The 11,868-nt window shown below is 46.0% G+C and overlaps 1 protein-coding gene across 1 annotated transcript; it reads left to right on the top strand.

Annotated features, from left to right (window-relative positions):
• Nucleotides 1–7,312: 7,312 nt before the first annotated feature.
• LOC102122868 (large ribosomal subunit protein eL37) lies at nucleotides 7,313–7,679 on the top strand. Its single transcript, XM_005568879.5, has one exon. It carries the CDS (start codon nucleotides 7,338–7,340, stop codon nucleotides 7,629–7,631), a length of 294 nt encoding a protein of 97 aa, XP_005568936.1. The 5' UTR covers nucleotides 7,313–7,337; the 3' UTR covers nucleotides 7,632–7,679.
• The last annotated feature ends 4,189 nt before the right edge of the window (nucleotides 7,680–11,868 follow it).

Below are 11,868 nucleotides of genomic sequence, written 5' to 3'. Positions count from 1 at the left end.
TCAATTCAACAAATAGTTGTTAAACAACCAGCACATTCTAGGCAAAATGCTAGGAGCTGGGGGGATCGAGATAAACAAGAAGCAGTTCATGTTCCCAGAGAAGTTCACAATCTGATGGTAATAGCAAATACAGTTGTCTAAGAAAATAAGTCAAATTAGGCAGTGGCTCACGCCTGTAATTGCAGCACTTTGGGAGGCCGAGGTGGGCGCATCAAGAGGTCAGGAGCTCAAGACTCCTGGCTAACATGGTGAAATCCCACCTCTACTAAAAATGCAAAAAGTTGGTTGGGCTTGGTGGCAGGCGCCTGTAGTCCCAGCTACTCGGGAGGTTGAGGCAGGAGAATGGCATGAACTCAGGAGGGGGAGCTTGCAGTGAGCTGAGATTGTGCCACTGCACTCCAGCCTGGATGACAGAGCGAGACTCCATCTCAAAAAAAAAAAAAAAGAAATAAGTCAAATTATAGTCTAGCAAGAGCAATAATGAGAGACTGATTGAGTATAACAAGGTGAGCAGGATCAAGGTTGACTTCCCAGAGGAAGTAAAACATAAACATCTTTAAGGATAATATTCTTTAGACAGGAAGATCAGAGGCAGTTTGAGACGTCTGGAATGGAATAAGAAATTTGGGTGGGAAGCCTGGCGCAGTGACTCACACCTGTAATCCCAGCAACTTTTGCGGGGCTGAGGTGGTAGAATCATTTGAGGCCCGAAGTTTTCTTGAAGCCAGGAGTTTGAGAACAGCCTGGGGCAACACAGCAAGACTGTCTCTTAAAAAAAAAAAAAAAAAAAAAAAAAAAAAAAAAAAACTTAGGCATGTTTCTGTGTTCCCAGCTACTTGGGAGGCTGTGGCAGGAGGATCACTTGGGTCCAAGATTTTGAGGCTGCAGTTAGCTATGATTACACGACACCAGTGCACTCCAGCCTGGGTGACAAACTGAGACCTTGAGTGTAAAAAAAGAAATAGGAAGGAAGAGAGGGAGGGAGGGATGATAAAGCTTTCTGACTCCTGGAATGGAGATATTGTCTCCTCTGTGTTAGCAAAATCCACACTAGGAAACTCTATTGCATTCCATTATAGCAAAATCTTCAATGGGTAAGTGGTCAAATCTATGACTAGATAATGAACACGGTGGAAATACGTCAGTATCTTGAGAAATGTCTGGATAGGTACGGTGGCGGCTCACACCTGTAATTCTAGCACTTTGAGAAGATGTGGTTGGAAGATCACTTGAGCCCAGGAGTTTGAGCCCAGCCTTGGCAACATAGTGAGACCCCATTTCTATTAAAAATAAAAATATTAGCCAGGAATGGTGCTGTATACCTGTGGTCCTAGCTGCTTGGGAGGAGGAGGTAAAAGGATCACTTGAGCCCAGGAGGTTGAGGCTGCAGGGAGCTGTGAACACACCGCTGCACTTCAGCCTAAGTGACAAGACCAGACCCTGTCTCAAAAAGAGAAAAATGTTTGCCAAAATTTTATACCTCTTGATTATCAGAAAATCATGACCAACAAACTAAGTATTCTGTTGATTGATCAAACAATTCTGCAATGAACTTGATAGGCCTATTTCAATCAGTACAAACACTGGAATATGTAGCAAAAATAATTGGTAATAATATTTGTAGAATATGAAAAAAAGTACGAAGTATACACAATATATAAATACAATTAAAATACATATAATAAAACAATATCTGTCAGCCTTTGATTTATGTGCTTTTCTTGTATTAACTCGTTTGACTTCTGCCACAATTTTGTAAAATAGATTCTATTATTATTTATTTTCTTTATTGAGACAGAGTCTCACTCTGTCACCCAGATGGAGTGCAGTGGTACAAACATGGCTCACTGCAGCCTCAACTTCCCAGGCTCAAGCCATCCTCCCAAGTCAGCACCCCCACCAAGTAGCTGGGACTGAAAGGTGTGTGCTTCCACACCCAGCAGTTTTTTTTTTAAGTTTATTGTCGAGATGGGGCTCTCACTGTGTTACCCAAGCTGGTCTCGATCTCCTGTGCTCAAGTGATCTTGCTGCCTCTGCTTTCCAAAGTGTTGGGATTACAAACATGCACCACTATCATGAATCATAAATGTTCTCAAAGGCATACAGAATGGTGTATTCTTTCCAGAAGGTTTTCAATTTACTTTGCCTAGATCCATCAGAGAAATCACTATCTAGGGCTTAGCGCAGCTAAAGCCTTTTGAAAACCCTCCCCTCCCCTCCCCTCCCTTCCCCTCTTCTCTTTTGAGACACAGTCTCTTATCACTGGGGCTGGAGTGCAGTGGAATGATCATGGCTCACTGCAGCATCTACCTCCAGGGCTCACGAGATCCTCCCACCACAGCTTCCTGAGTAGCCGGGACTACAGGTGCATTCCACCATACCTAAATAATTACAAAAATATATTTTGGCCAGGCATGGTGGCTCACGCATGTAATCCCAGCACTTTGGGAGGCCAAGGTGGGCAGATCACCTCAGGTCAGGAGTTCAAGACCAGCCTGGCCAACATGGTGAAACCCCGTCTCTACTAAAAATACAAAAATTAGCCCGGCATAGTGGTGGACGCCTGTAATCCCAGCTACTTGGGAGGCTGCACAGGAGAATCGATAGAATCCAGGAGGCAGAGGTTACAGTGAGCCGAGATTGCTCCACTGCACTCCAGCCTGTACCACAAGAACAAAACTCCATCTCAAAAAAAAATAAAAATAAAAAATCGGCCAGGCACGGTGGCTCATGCCTGTAATCCCAGCACTTTGGGAGGCCAAGGCAGGTGGATCACGAGGTCGGGAGTTCGGGACCAGCCTGGCCAACACGGTGAAACCTCGTCTCTACCAATAATACAAAAATTAACTGGGCGTGGCAGTGTGTGCCTGTAGTCCCAGCTACTTGGGAGACTGAGGCAGGAGAATTGCTTGAACCCAGGGGGTGGAGGTTGGAGTGAGCTGAGATTGCTCCCTTGCACTCCAGCCTGGGCAGCACAGCCAGACCCCTTCTCAAATAAATAAATAAATAAATAAATACTCCTTGCCTCAAATGATGCTCCCACTTTGGCCTCCTAAAGTGCTTGGATTACCAGTGTGAGCCTCTGGGCTCAGGCAAAAGATTCCTCTCCTCTCCTCTCCCCTCCCCTCCCCTCCCCTCCCCTCCCCTCTCCTCTCTCTTTTCTTTTCTGAGTCTTGGCCAGGTGCAGTGGCTCATGCTTGTAATTCCAGCACTTTGCGAGGCCAAGTTGGGCAGATCACGAGGTCAGGATATCGAGACCATCCTGGTTAACACGGTGAAACCCCGTCTCTACTAAAAATACAAAGAAATTTGCCCAGCGTGGTGGCGAGCGCCTGTAGTCCCAGCTACTCGGGAGGCTGAGGCAGGAGAATGGCGTGAACCCGGGAGGCGGAGGTTGCAGTGAGCCGAAATTGCGCCACTGCACTCCAGCCTGGGCGACAGAATGAGATCTGTCTCAAAAAAATAAAATAAAATAAAATAAAAGAGTCAGAGTCTCGCTCTTGTTGCCCATGCCCATGCTGCATTGCTGCATACTGGAGTGCAATGGGGTGATCTCGGCTCACTGCATCCTCCGCCTCCCGCGTTCAAGCAATTTTCCTGCCTCAGCATCCCGAGTAGGTGGGATTAACAGGTGTGTGTGACGACTCCCACCTCATTTTTTTTTTTTTTTGAGTTGGAGTCTTGCTCTGTGGCCCAGGCTGGAGTGCAGTGGTGTGATCTTGGCTCACTGCAAGCTCTGCTTCCTGGGTTCACACCTTTCTCCTGCCTCAGCCTCCCGAGTAACTGGGACTACAGGCGCTCGCCACCAGGCCTGGCTAATTTTTTTTTATTCTTGGTAGACACGGGGTTTCACCATGTTGCACAGGCTGGTCTTGAACTCCTGACCTTGTGATCTGCCTGCCTCGGCCTCCCAAAGCACTGTGATTACAGGTGTGAGCCGCTGCGCCCAGCCCCTATTTTTCTGTTTTTAGTAGAGAGGAGGTTTCACCATATTGGCCAGGTTGATCTCAAACTCCTGACCTCAGGTGATCCACCCGCCTCAGCCTCTCAGAGTGCTGGGATTACAGGTGTGAGCCACCGCACCTGGCCAGATCTTTCTTTCTTTCGTCCTTCCTTTTTTTTTTTTTTTTTTTTTTTGGATGGAATTTTGCTCTTGTTGCCCAGGCTGGTGTGCAGTGGCATGATCTTGGCTCACTGCAACCTCCTTCTCCCAGGTTCAAACAATTCTTCTGCCTAGCCTACTGAGTAGCTGGGATTACAGGCACCTGCCACCACACCCAGCTAATTTTTGTATTTTTACTAGAGACGTTTTACCATGTTGGCCAGCCTCGTCTTGAACTCCTGATCTCAGGTGATTCACCTGCCTCTGCCTCCCAAAGTGCTGGGATTACAGGCGTGATCCACCAGGCCTAGCCCCGGCCAGGTATTTCTTAAATAATAAGATTTGAAAGTCAGGCTGAGCCAGGCACGGTGGCTCACGCCTGTAATCCCAGCGCTTTGGGAGGCCGAGGCGGGCGGATCACAAGGTCAGGAGATCGAGACCACGGTGAAACCCCGTATCTACTAAAAATACAAAAAATTAGCCGGGCGCGGTTGTGGGCGCCTGTAGTCCCAGCTACTCGGGAGGCTGAGGCAGGAGAATGGCGTGAACCCGGGAGGCGGAGCTTGCAGTGAGCCGAGATCGCGCCACTGCACTCCAGTCTGGGCGACAGAGCGAGACTCCGTCTCAAAAAAAAAAAAAAAAAAAAGAAAGTCAGGCTGGGCATGGTGGCTCACATTTTGGGAGGCTAAAGCAGGAAAATCGCTTGAGCCCAGGTGTTCCAGACAAGCCTAAACAACATAGTGGGACCCGATCTCTATATAAAAATCTCTAAGGAATAAAACCTAAAGGCCGAGTATAGTGACTCACGCCTGTAATCCCAGCACTTTATTGAGGCTGAGGTAGTCGGATCACTTGAGGTCAGGAGTTCGAGACCAGCCTGACCAACATGGTGAATTTCCATCTCTTCTAAAGAAATACAAAAATTAGCTGGGCATGGTGGTGAGCGCCTGTAATCCCAGCTACTCAGGAGGCCAAGACAGGAGAATTGCTTGAACCCGGGAGGCGGAGATCAGTGAGCGAGATCGAGCCACTGCACTCTAGCCTGGGCAACAGAGTGAGATTATTTCTCAAAAATTAATAAATAAATAAATAGAAATAAAAACAAAAAATTTAAAATTTAAAAAATAAAAATAAAGACATGGAAGTCAAAATTATTCCTTCATTCATGGGCTGCAGAATGAATGTTGTTTCGGCATGTATATCTTGTGTATCTCCCCGAGAGCTTTTGGGTGACCAGGTGGATTGTCAATGAGCTGTAATATTTTGAAAGGAATCTTTTTTTTTTTTTTTTTTTTCTGAGCAGTAGGTCTCAACAGTGGGCTTGAAATATTCAATAAACTATGTTGTAAACAGATGTGCTGTCATCCAGGCTTTGTTTTTCCATTTATAGAACATAGGCAGAGAAGACTCAGCATAATTCTTTTTTGTTTTGTTTTGTTTTGAGATGCAGTCTTGCTTTGTCGCCCAGGCTGGAGTTCTGTGGCAATTATCTTGGCTCACTGCAACTTCCTCCTCCCAAGTTCAAACAATTCTCCTGCCTCAGCCTCCCGAGTAGCTGAGATTACATGTGCCTGCTTCCATGCCTGGCTAATTTTTGTATTTTTAGTAGAGACGGGTTTCACCATGTTGGCCAGGCTGGTCTCGAACTCCTGACCTCAAATGATCCACCCACCTCGGCCTCCCGAAGTGTTGAGATTACTGGACTTTTATATTATGAAAATGGCTTATTTCCTTAAGCCTCATAAATCAACCTCTGCTAGCTTCAAACTTTTCTCCTCCATCTTCCTCTCCTCTCTCAGTCTTCATAGAATTACAGAGAGTTAGGGACATGCTCTGGTTTAGGCTTTGGTTTAGGAAATGCTCTGGCCGTTTCGATTTTCTATCTAGACCAGACTTTCTCCATATCAGCAATAAGTCTGTTTCACTTTCTTATAATTTGTGTGTTTACTGAAGTAGTACATTTAATTTCCTTCAGGAACTTCTCCTTTGTGTTCATAAGAAGAGGCCTACCTTTAGGCATATCTCGGCTTTCAACGTGACTTCCTCACTAAGCTTAATCACTTACAGCTTTTGATTTAAAGTGAGAGAGATGTTAACACTTCCTTTCACTTGAACTCTTGGAGGCCATTGTAGGATTATTAATTGGCCTACTTTATTTTCTTTCTTTCTTTCTTTCTTTCGTTCGTTCTTTCTCTCTCTCTCTTTCTTTCTTTCTTTCTTTTCTTGCAGCAAGATTTATTATGAAGAGCGAAAGAACAAAGCTTCTACAGTGTGGAAGGGGGCCCGAGCGGGTTGCCCTATTTCTTTATTTTTTTGTTTGTTTGTTTTAAGAGATAGGGTCTTGGGCCGGGAGCGGTGGCTCTCGCTTGTAATCCCAGCACTTTGGGAGGCTGAGGCAGGTGGATCATGAGGTTAGGAGATCGAGACCATCCTGGCTAACATGGTGAAATCCCATCTCTACTAAAAATGCAAAAAATTAGCCAGTCATGGTGGCACGCACCTGTAATCCCAGCTATTCAGGAGGCTGAGTCAGGAGAATCGCTAAAACCCCTGAGGCAGAGGTTGCAGTAAGCGGAGATCACCCCACTGCACTCCAGCCTGGGCGATAGAGCCAGAGTCCATCTCAATAAATAAATAAATAAATAAAATAAAAATGCAAAAATGGGCCGGGCACGGTGGCTCAAGCCTGTAATCCCAGCACTTTGGGAGGCCGAGACGGGTGGATCACGAGGTCAGGAGATCAAGACTATCCTGGCTAACACGGTGAAACCCCATCTCTACTAAAAAATACAAAAAAAACTAGCCGGGCGTGGTGGCGGGCGCCTCTAGTCCCAGCTACTCGGGAGGCTGAGGCGGGAGAATGGCGTAAACCTGGGAGGCGGAGCTTGCAATGAACTGAGATCCGGCGACAGCACTCCAGCCTGAGCGACAGAGCGAGATTCCGTCTCCAAAAAAAAAAAAAAGCAAAAATTAGCTGGGCATGGTGGCATGAGCCTGGAGTCTCAGCTACTCAGGAGGCTGAGGCAGGAGAATCACTTGAAACTGGGAGGTGGAGGTTGTGGTGAGCCAAGATCGTGCCACTGCACTGCAGCCTAGGCAACAGAGCAAGACTCCATCTCAATAAATAAGTAAATAAATAAATAAATAAATAAAGGTATCCCTGCAACTTTATTTTATTTTATTTTTAAAATTTTATTTCTCTTCCGGTCTCTCTGGTCTCGGCTGCAGAAGCGAGATGACGAAGGGAACGTCATCGTTTGGAAAGCGTCGCAATAAGACGCACACATTGTGCCGCCGCTGTGGCTCTAAGGCCTACCACCTTCAGAAGTCGACCTGTGGCAAATGTGGCTACCCTGCCAAGCGCAAGAGAAAGTATAACTGGAGTGCCAAAGCTAAAAGACGAAATACCACCGGAACTGGTCGAATGAGGCACCTAAAAATTGTATACCGCAGATTCAGGCATGGATTCCGTGAAGGAACAACACCTAAACCCAAGAGGGCAGCTGTTGCAGCATCTAGTTCATCTTAAGAATGTCAACGATTAGTCATGCAATAAATGTTCTGGTTTAAAAAAAAATTTTTATTTATTTATTTATTTATTTTGAGACAGAGTCTCACTCTGTCGCCAGGCTGGAGTGCAGTGGCATGATGCTAAGATTATGGGCCTGAAATTTATTTTATTATTACTCTTGCTCTGTTGCCCAGGCTAGGGTGCAGTGGAGCCATCATAGCTCACTGTAATCTGAAACACCTGGGCTTATGTAATTCTTCTTCCTTAGTCACCAGAGTAGCTGTGACTACAGGTGTGAACCACTATGCCTGGGTAATTTTTACTTTTAATTTATTTTATTTTATTTTATTTTTTTTTGAGATGGAGTCTCACTCTGTTGCCCAGGCTGGAGTGCAGTGGCACAATCTCCACTCACTGCAACCTCTACCTCTGGTTTTAAGTGATTTCTCCTGCCTCAGCCTCCCGAGTAGATGGGATTACAGGGGTGTGCCACCACACCCGGCTAACTTTTGTATTTTTAGTAGAGATGGGGTTTCACTATGTTGTGCATAGTGGTCTCAAACTCCTGAGCTCAGGAAATTTGCCTGTCTCAGCCTCGCAAAGTGCTGGGATTACAGGCGTGAGCCACTGCACCCGGCCAGCACTTTCTTATTTTTAAAAAGTATGTTTGGCCGGGCGCGGTGGCTCACGCCTGTAATCCCAGCACTTTGGGAGGCCGAGACGGGCGGATCACGAGGTCAGGAGATCGAGACCAACCTGGCTAACGTTGAAACCCCGTCTCTACTAAAAAAATACAAAAAACTAGCCGGGCGAGGTGGTGGGCGCCTGGAGTCCCAGCTACTCGGGAGGCTGAGGCAGGAGAATGGCGTAGACCCGGGAGGCGGAACTTGCAGTGAGCTGAGATCTGGCCACTGCACTCCAGTCTGGGCGACAGAGCGAGACTCCGTCTCAAAAAAAAAAAAAAAAAAAAAAGTATGTTATTGGCCAGGTGTGGTGGTTCACGCCTGTAATCCCAACACTTCAGGAGGCCAAGGCAGGTGGATCACCTGAGGTCAGGAATTTGAGACCAGGCTGGCCAACACAGTGAAACCCTGTCTCTACTAAAAATACAAATATTAGCCTGCATGGTGGCACTCACCTGTAGTCCCAGCTACTCAGGAGGAGAGGCAAGAGAATCGCTTGAATCAAGGAGGAGGAGGTTGCAGTGAGCGGAGATCGTGCAACTGCACTCCAACCTGGGTGACGGAGTGAGAAAAAAAAAAAGGCTTTAGCTGCCCTAAAAAAAAGAAAAAAAAATGCTTTCTTGGTACACATTACTGGATAAATTGTAAACTAATAGCAAAAATAATGGTTCGTTTATTTATTTATTTATTTTTGAGACAGAGTCTCGCTCTGTCATCCAGGCTGAAGTGCAGTGGCATGATCTCAGCTCACTGCAACCTCCGCCTCCCGGGTTCAAGTGATTCTCCTGCATCAGCCTCCCTAGTAGCCGGGATTACAATGCCACCACGCTCAGCTAATTTTTGTATTTTTAGTAGGGAAGGGGTTTCACCGTGTTGGCCAGGCTGGTCTGGAATGCCTGACTTTGTGATTTACCCACCTCAGCCTCCCAAAGTGCTGGGATTACAGGCATGAGCCACCACGTCCGGCCAATAGTTTATATTTATTGAATACTTGGGGCATTAGACAGGCACTGTGGTAAATGCTTCACACATATTATCTTACTTAATCCTTTCAATATTTATTCTACTTAATCCTCAGAGCGGTCTGTGAGGCTAGAAAAACAAATTTAACTGAGAGTTTAAGTAAATTGTGCAGAATTACAATATGTAATTGAATGGATTAGAACCCATGTTTGTTCCTTCTTGCTCTATACCTACTCTTCTCTATTATAATTTGTAGGCAATTTTTTTGGATCAGAGTTAATTTGAGTAAAGAAGTTTCAGTATAACTGTAAGACAACAAAGAGATGTGAGTAGGCATATGATTGTGACTGGGCATGTAATTATAAAAACAAACCCCTATTGGCTTTTCAAGAAAGACATTATGAATTAACTGGATGGATAATTTTAACTGAGGATAATAGAAAAGACACATTACAAGGTAGCATTTGAACTGGACCTTGAAGGGTAAATAACAATCCTTATATATTAGTCAAGGTCCTGTAAGGAGGTAGAAATCACATGGCATTTGGACAGAGACAGTGTAACATAGTGGGTTGTTAACTGAGTAACTGAAGAAGTAAAAGGTGAAATCTAAAGTACCATGGTGGTAGTAACTGTAGGAACAGCTACCATCCTTGGGGCTGAGGGAACAAAAGGAAGAGGTTGGAGTTATTAAAACATAGAAATTTAGAAGGGGAAGGGTCAAACACAGCACACACCCAGACCTCCATTGACAGGTGCTCGTGTCTCTGAACTCAGAGGAAGAACCCCAAGGGGTAGAAACCAGACTTGTGAGTATGGGGCATTGGGCAGCCAGGTGCTGGTATCTCTGAAGAAGAGGCCATGAGACTAGTTCTGTAAGTGTTGAAAAAACTGCTGGGCATGGAGGTTTATATCTGTAATCTCAGCACTTTGGGAGGCCAAGGTGGGAGGATAGCTTGAGCCCAGGAGTCCAAGACCAGGCTGGGCAACAAAGTGAGGCCCCAGCTCTATAAAAATAAAAATTAGGCCAGGCGCGGTGGCTCATGCCTGTAATCCCAACACTATGGGAGGCTGAGGCGGGGGGATCGTGAGGTCAGGAGTTCAAGACCAGCCTGACCAATATAGGAAAACCCCGTTTCTACTAAAAATACAAAAATTAGCTCGGTGTGGTGGTGTGCCTGAAATCCCAGCTACTTGGGGGGCTGAGGCAGGAGAATCACTTGAACCCAGGGGGCAAATGTTGCAGTGAGCTGAGATCTAACCACTGCACTCCAACCAGGGCGACAGAGTGAGACTCCGTCTAAAAACAACAACAAACCAGACTCATCTTCCCTGGCTTAGAAGATATTACATGGTTGGGCTGTTCCTAAACATCTTTGCTATAGCCACGTGGTCTTCCTGCAGTCCTTAAAGACACCATGCTTCATTCTGCTACAAGGCCATTGCACAGTCTATTATTTGTCAGGAATATTCTTTACCTGTTATACACTGCTCCTCAAATCTTACTCTTTTTTGTTTGTTTGTTTGTTTTTTGAGATCAGCCCATCTAAGCCTCCCGAAGTGCTGGGATTACCGGTGTGAGCCACCCAGCTTGGCCCAAATCTTCCTCTTATTTGCTCTTATAGCACCATAAATCTTTCTTATAGCAATTGTCACAGTTGTGCATCTTCATTTATTTATATGGCCTTTATTTGTTTATTTTTTTTTTTTTAGTATCGCTCTGTCTACAAGGCTGGAGTGCAGTGGTGTGATCTCGGCTCACTGCAACCTCCACCATGTGGATTCAAGGGATTCTCCTTCCTCAGCTTCCTGAGTAGCTGGGAATATAGGCATGTGGCACCATGCTCAGCTAATTTTTTTGTATTTTTAGTGGAGACAGGTTTTTGCCATGTTGGCCAGGCTGGTCTTGAACTCCTGACCTCAGGTGATCCACCCAGCTCATCCTTCCAAAGTGTTGGGATTATAGGCCTGAGCCACTGTGCTTGGCCCTATTTATATAGTCTTTTGATCAACGTCTGCCTCTTCCAACAAGGTTTGTAAGCTCCAGGAGGGCAGGGGCCGTGACTGTTTTTTGCACTCCATTGTTTGTTTTACCAGTGCCTAGTTTAGTGACTGCCACATAGTAGACTGCCACATATATAAATATAGAATACATGGCTGGGCACGGTGGCTCATGCCTGTGATCCCAGCACTTTGGGAGGCGGAGGCGGGTGGATCACGGGTCAGGCATTGAAGATCAGGCTGGCCAAGATGGTGAAACCCTGTTTCTACCAAAAATACAAAAAAATCAGCTGGGCGTGGTGGCGGTGGTTTGTAATCTCCGCTACTCAGGAGACTGAGGCAGAGAATTGCTTGAACCCAGGAGGTGGAGGCTGCAGTGAGCGGAGATCGCGCCACTGCACTTCAGCCTGGGCGACAGATTGAGACTCTGTCTCAATTAAAAAAATAAAAAAAATAAGGCTGGGCGTGGTGGCTCAAGCCTGTAATCCCAGCACTTTGGGAGGCCGAGACAGGCAGATCACGAGGTCAGGAGATCGAGACCATCCTGGCTAACCTGGTGAAACACCGTCTCCACTAAAAAATACAAAAAACTAGCCGGGCGAGGTGGC

Source organism: Macaca fascicularis, chromosome 10 (assembly GCF_037993035.2).
Source record: "Macaca fascicularis isolate 582-1 chromosome 10, T2T-MFA8v1.1".
In the NCBI taxonomy this organism is placed as follows: Eukaryota; Metazoa; Chordata; class Mammalia; order Primates; family Cercopithecidae; genus Macaca; species Macaca fascicularis.
The sequence above is the reverse complement of the archived record's forward strand: the minus strand, read 5'-3'. Positions and strand labels throughout refer to the sequence as shown.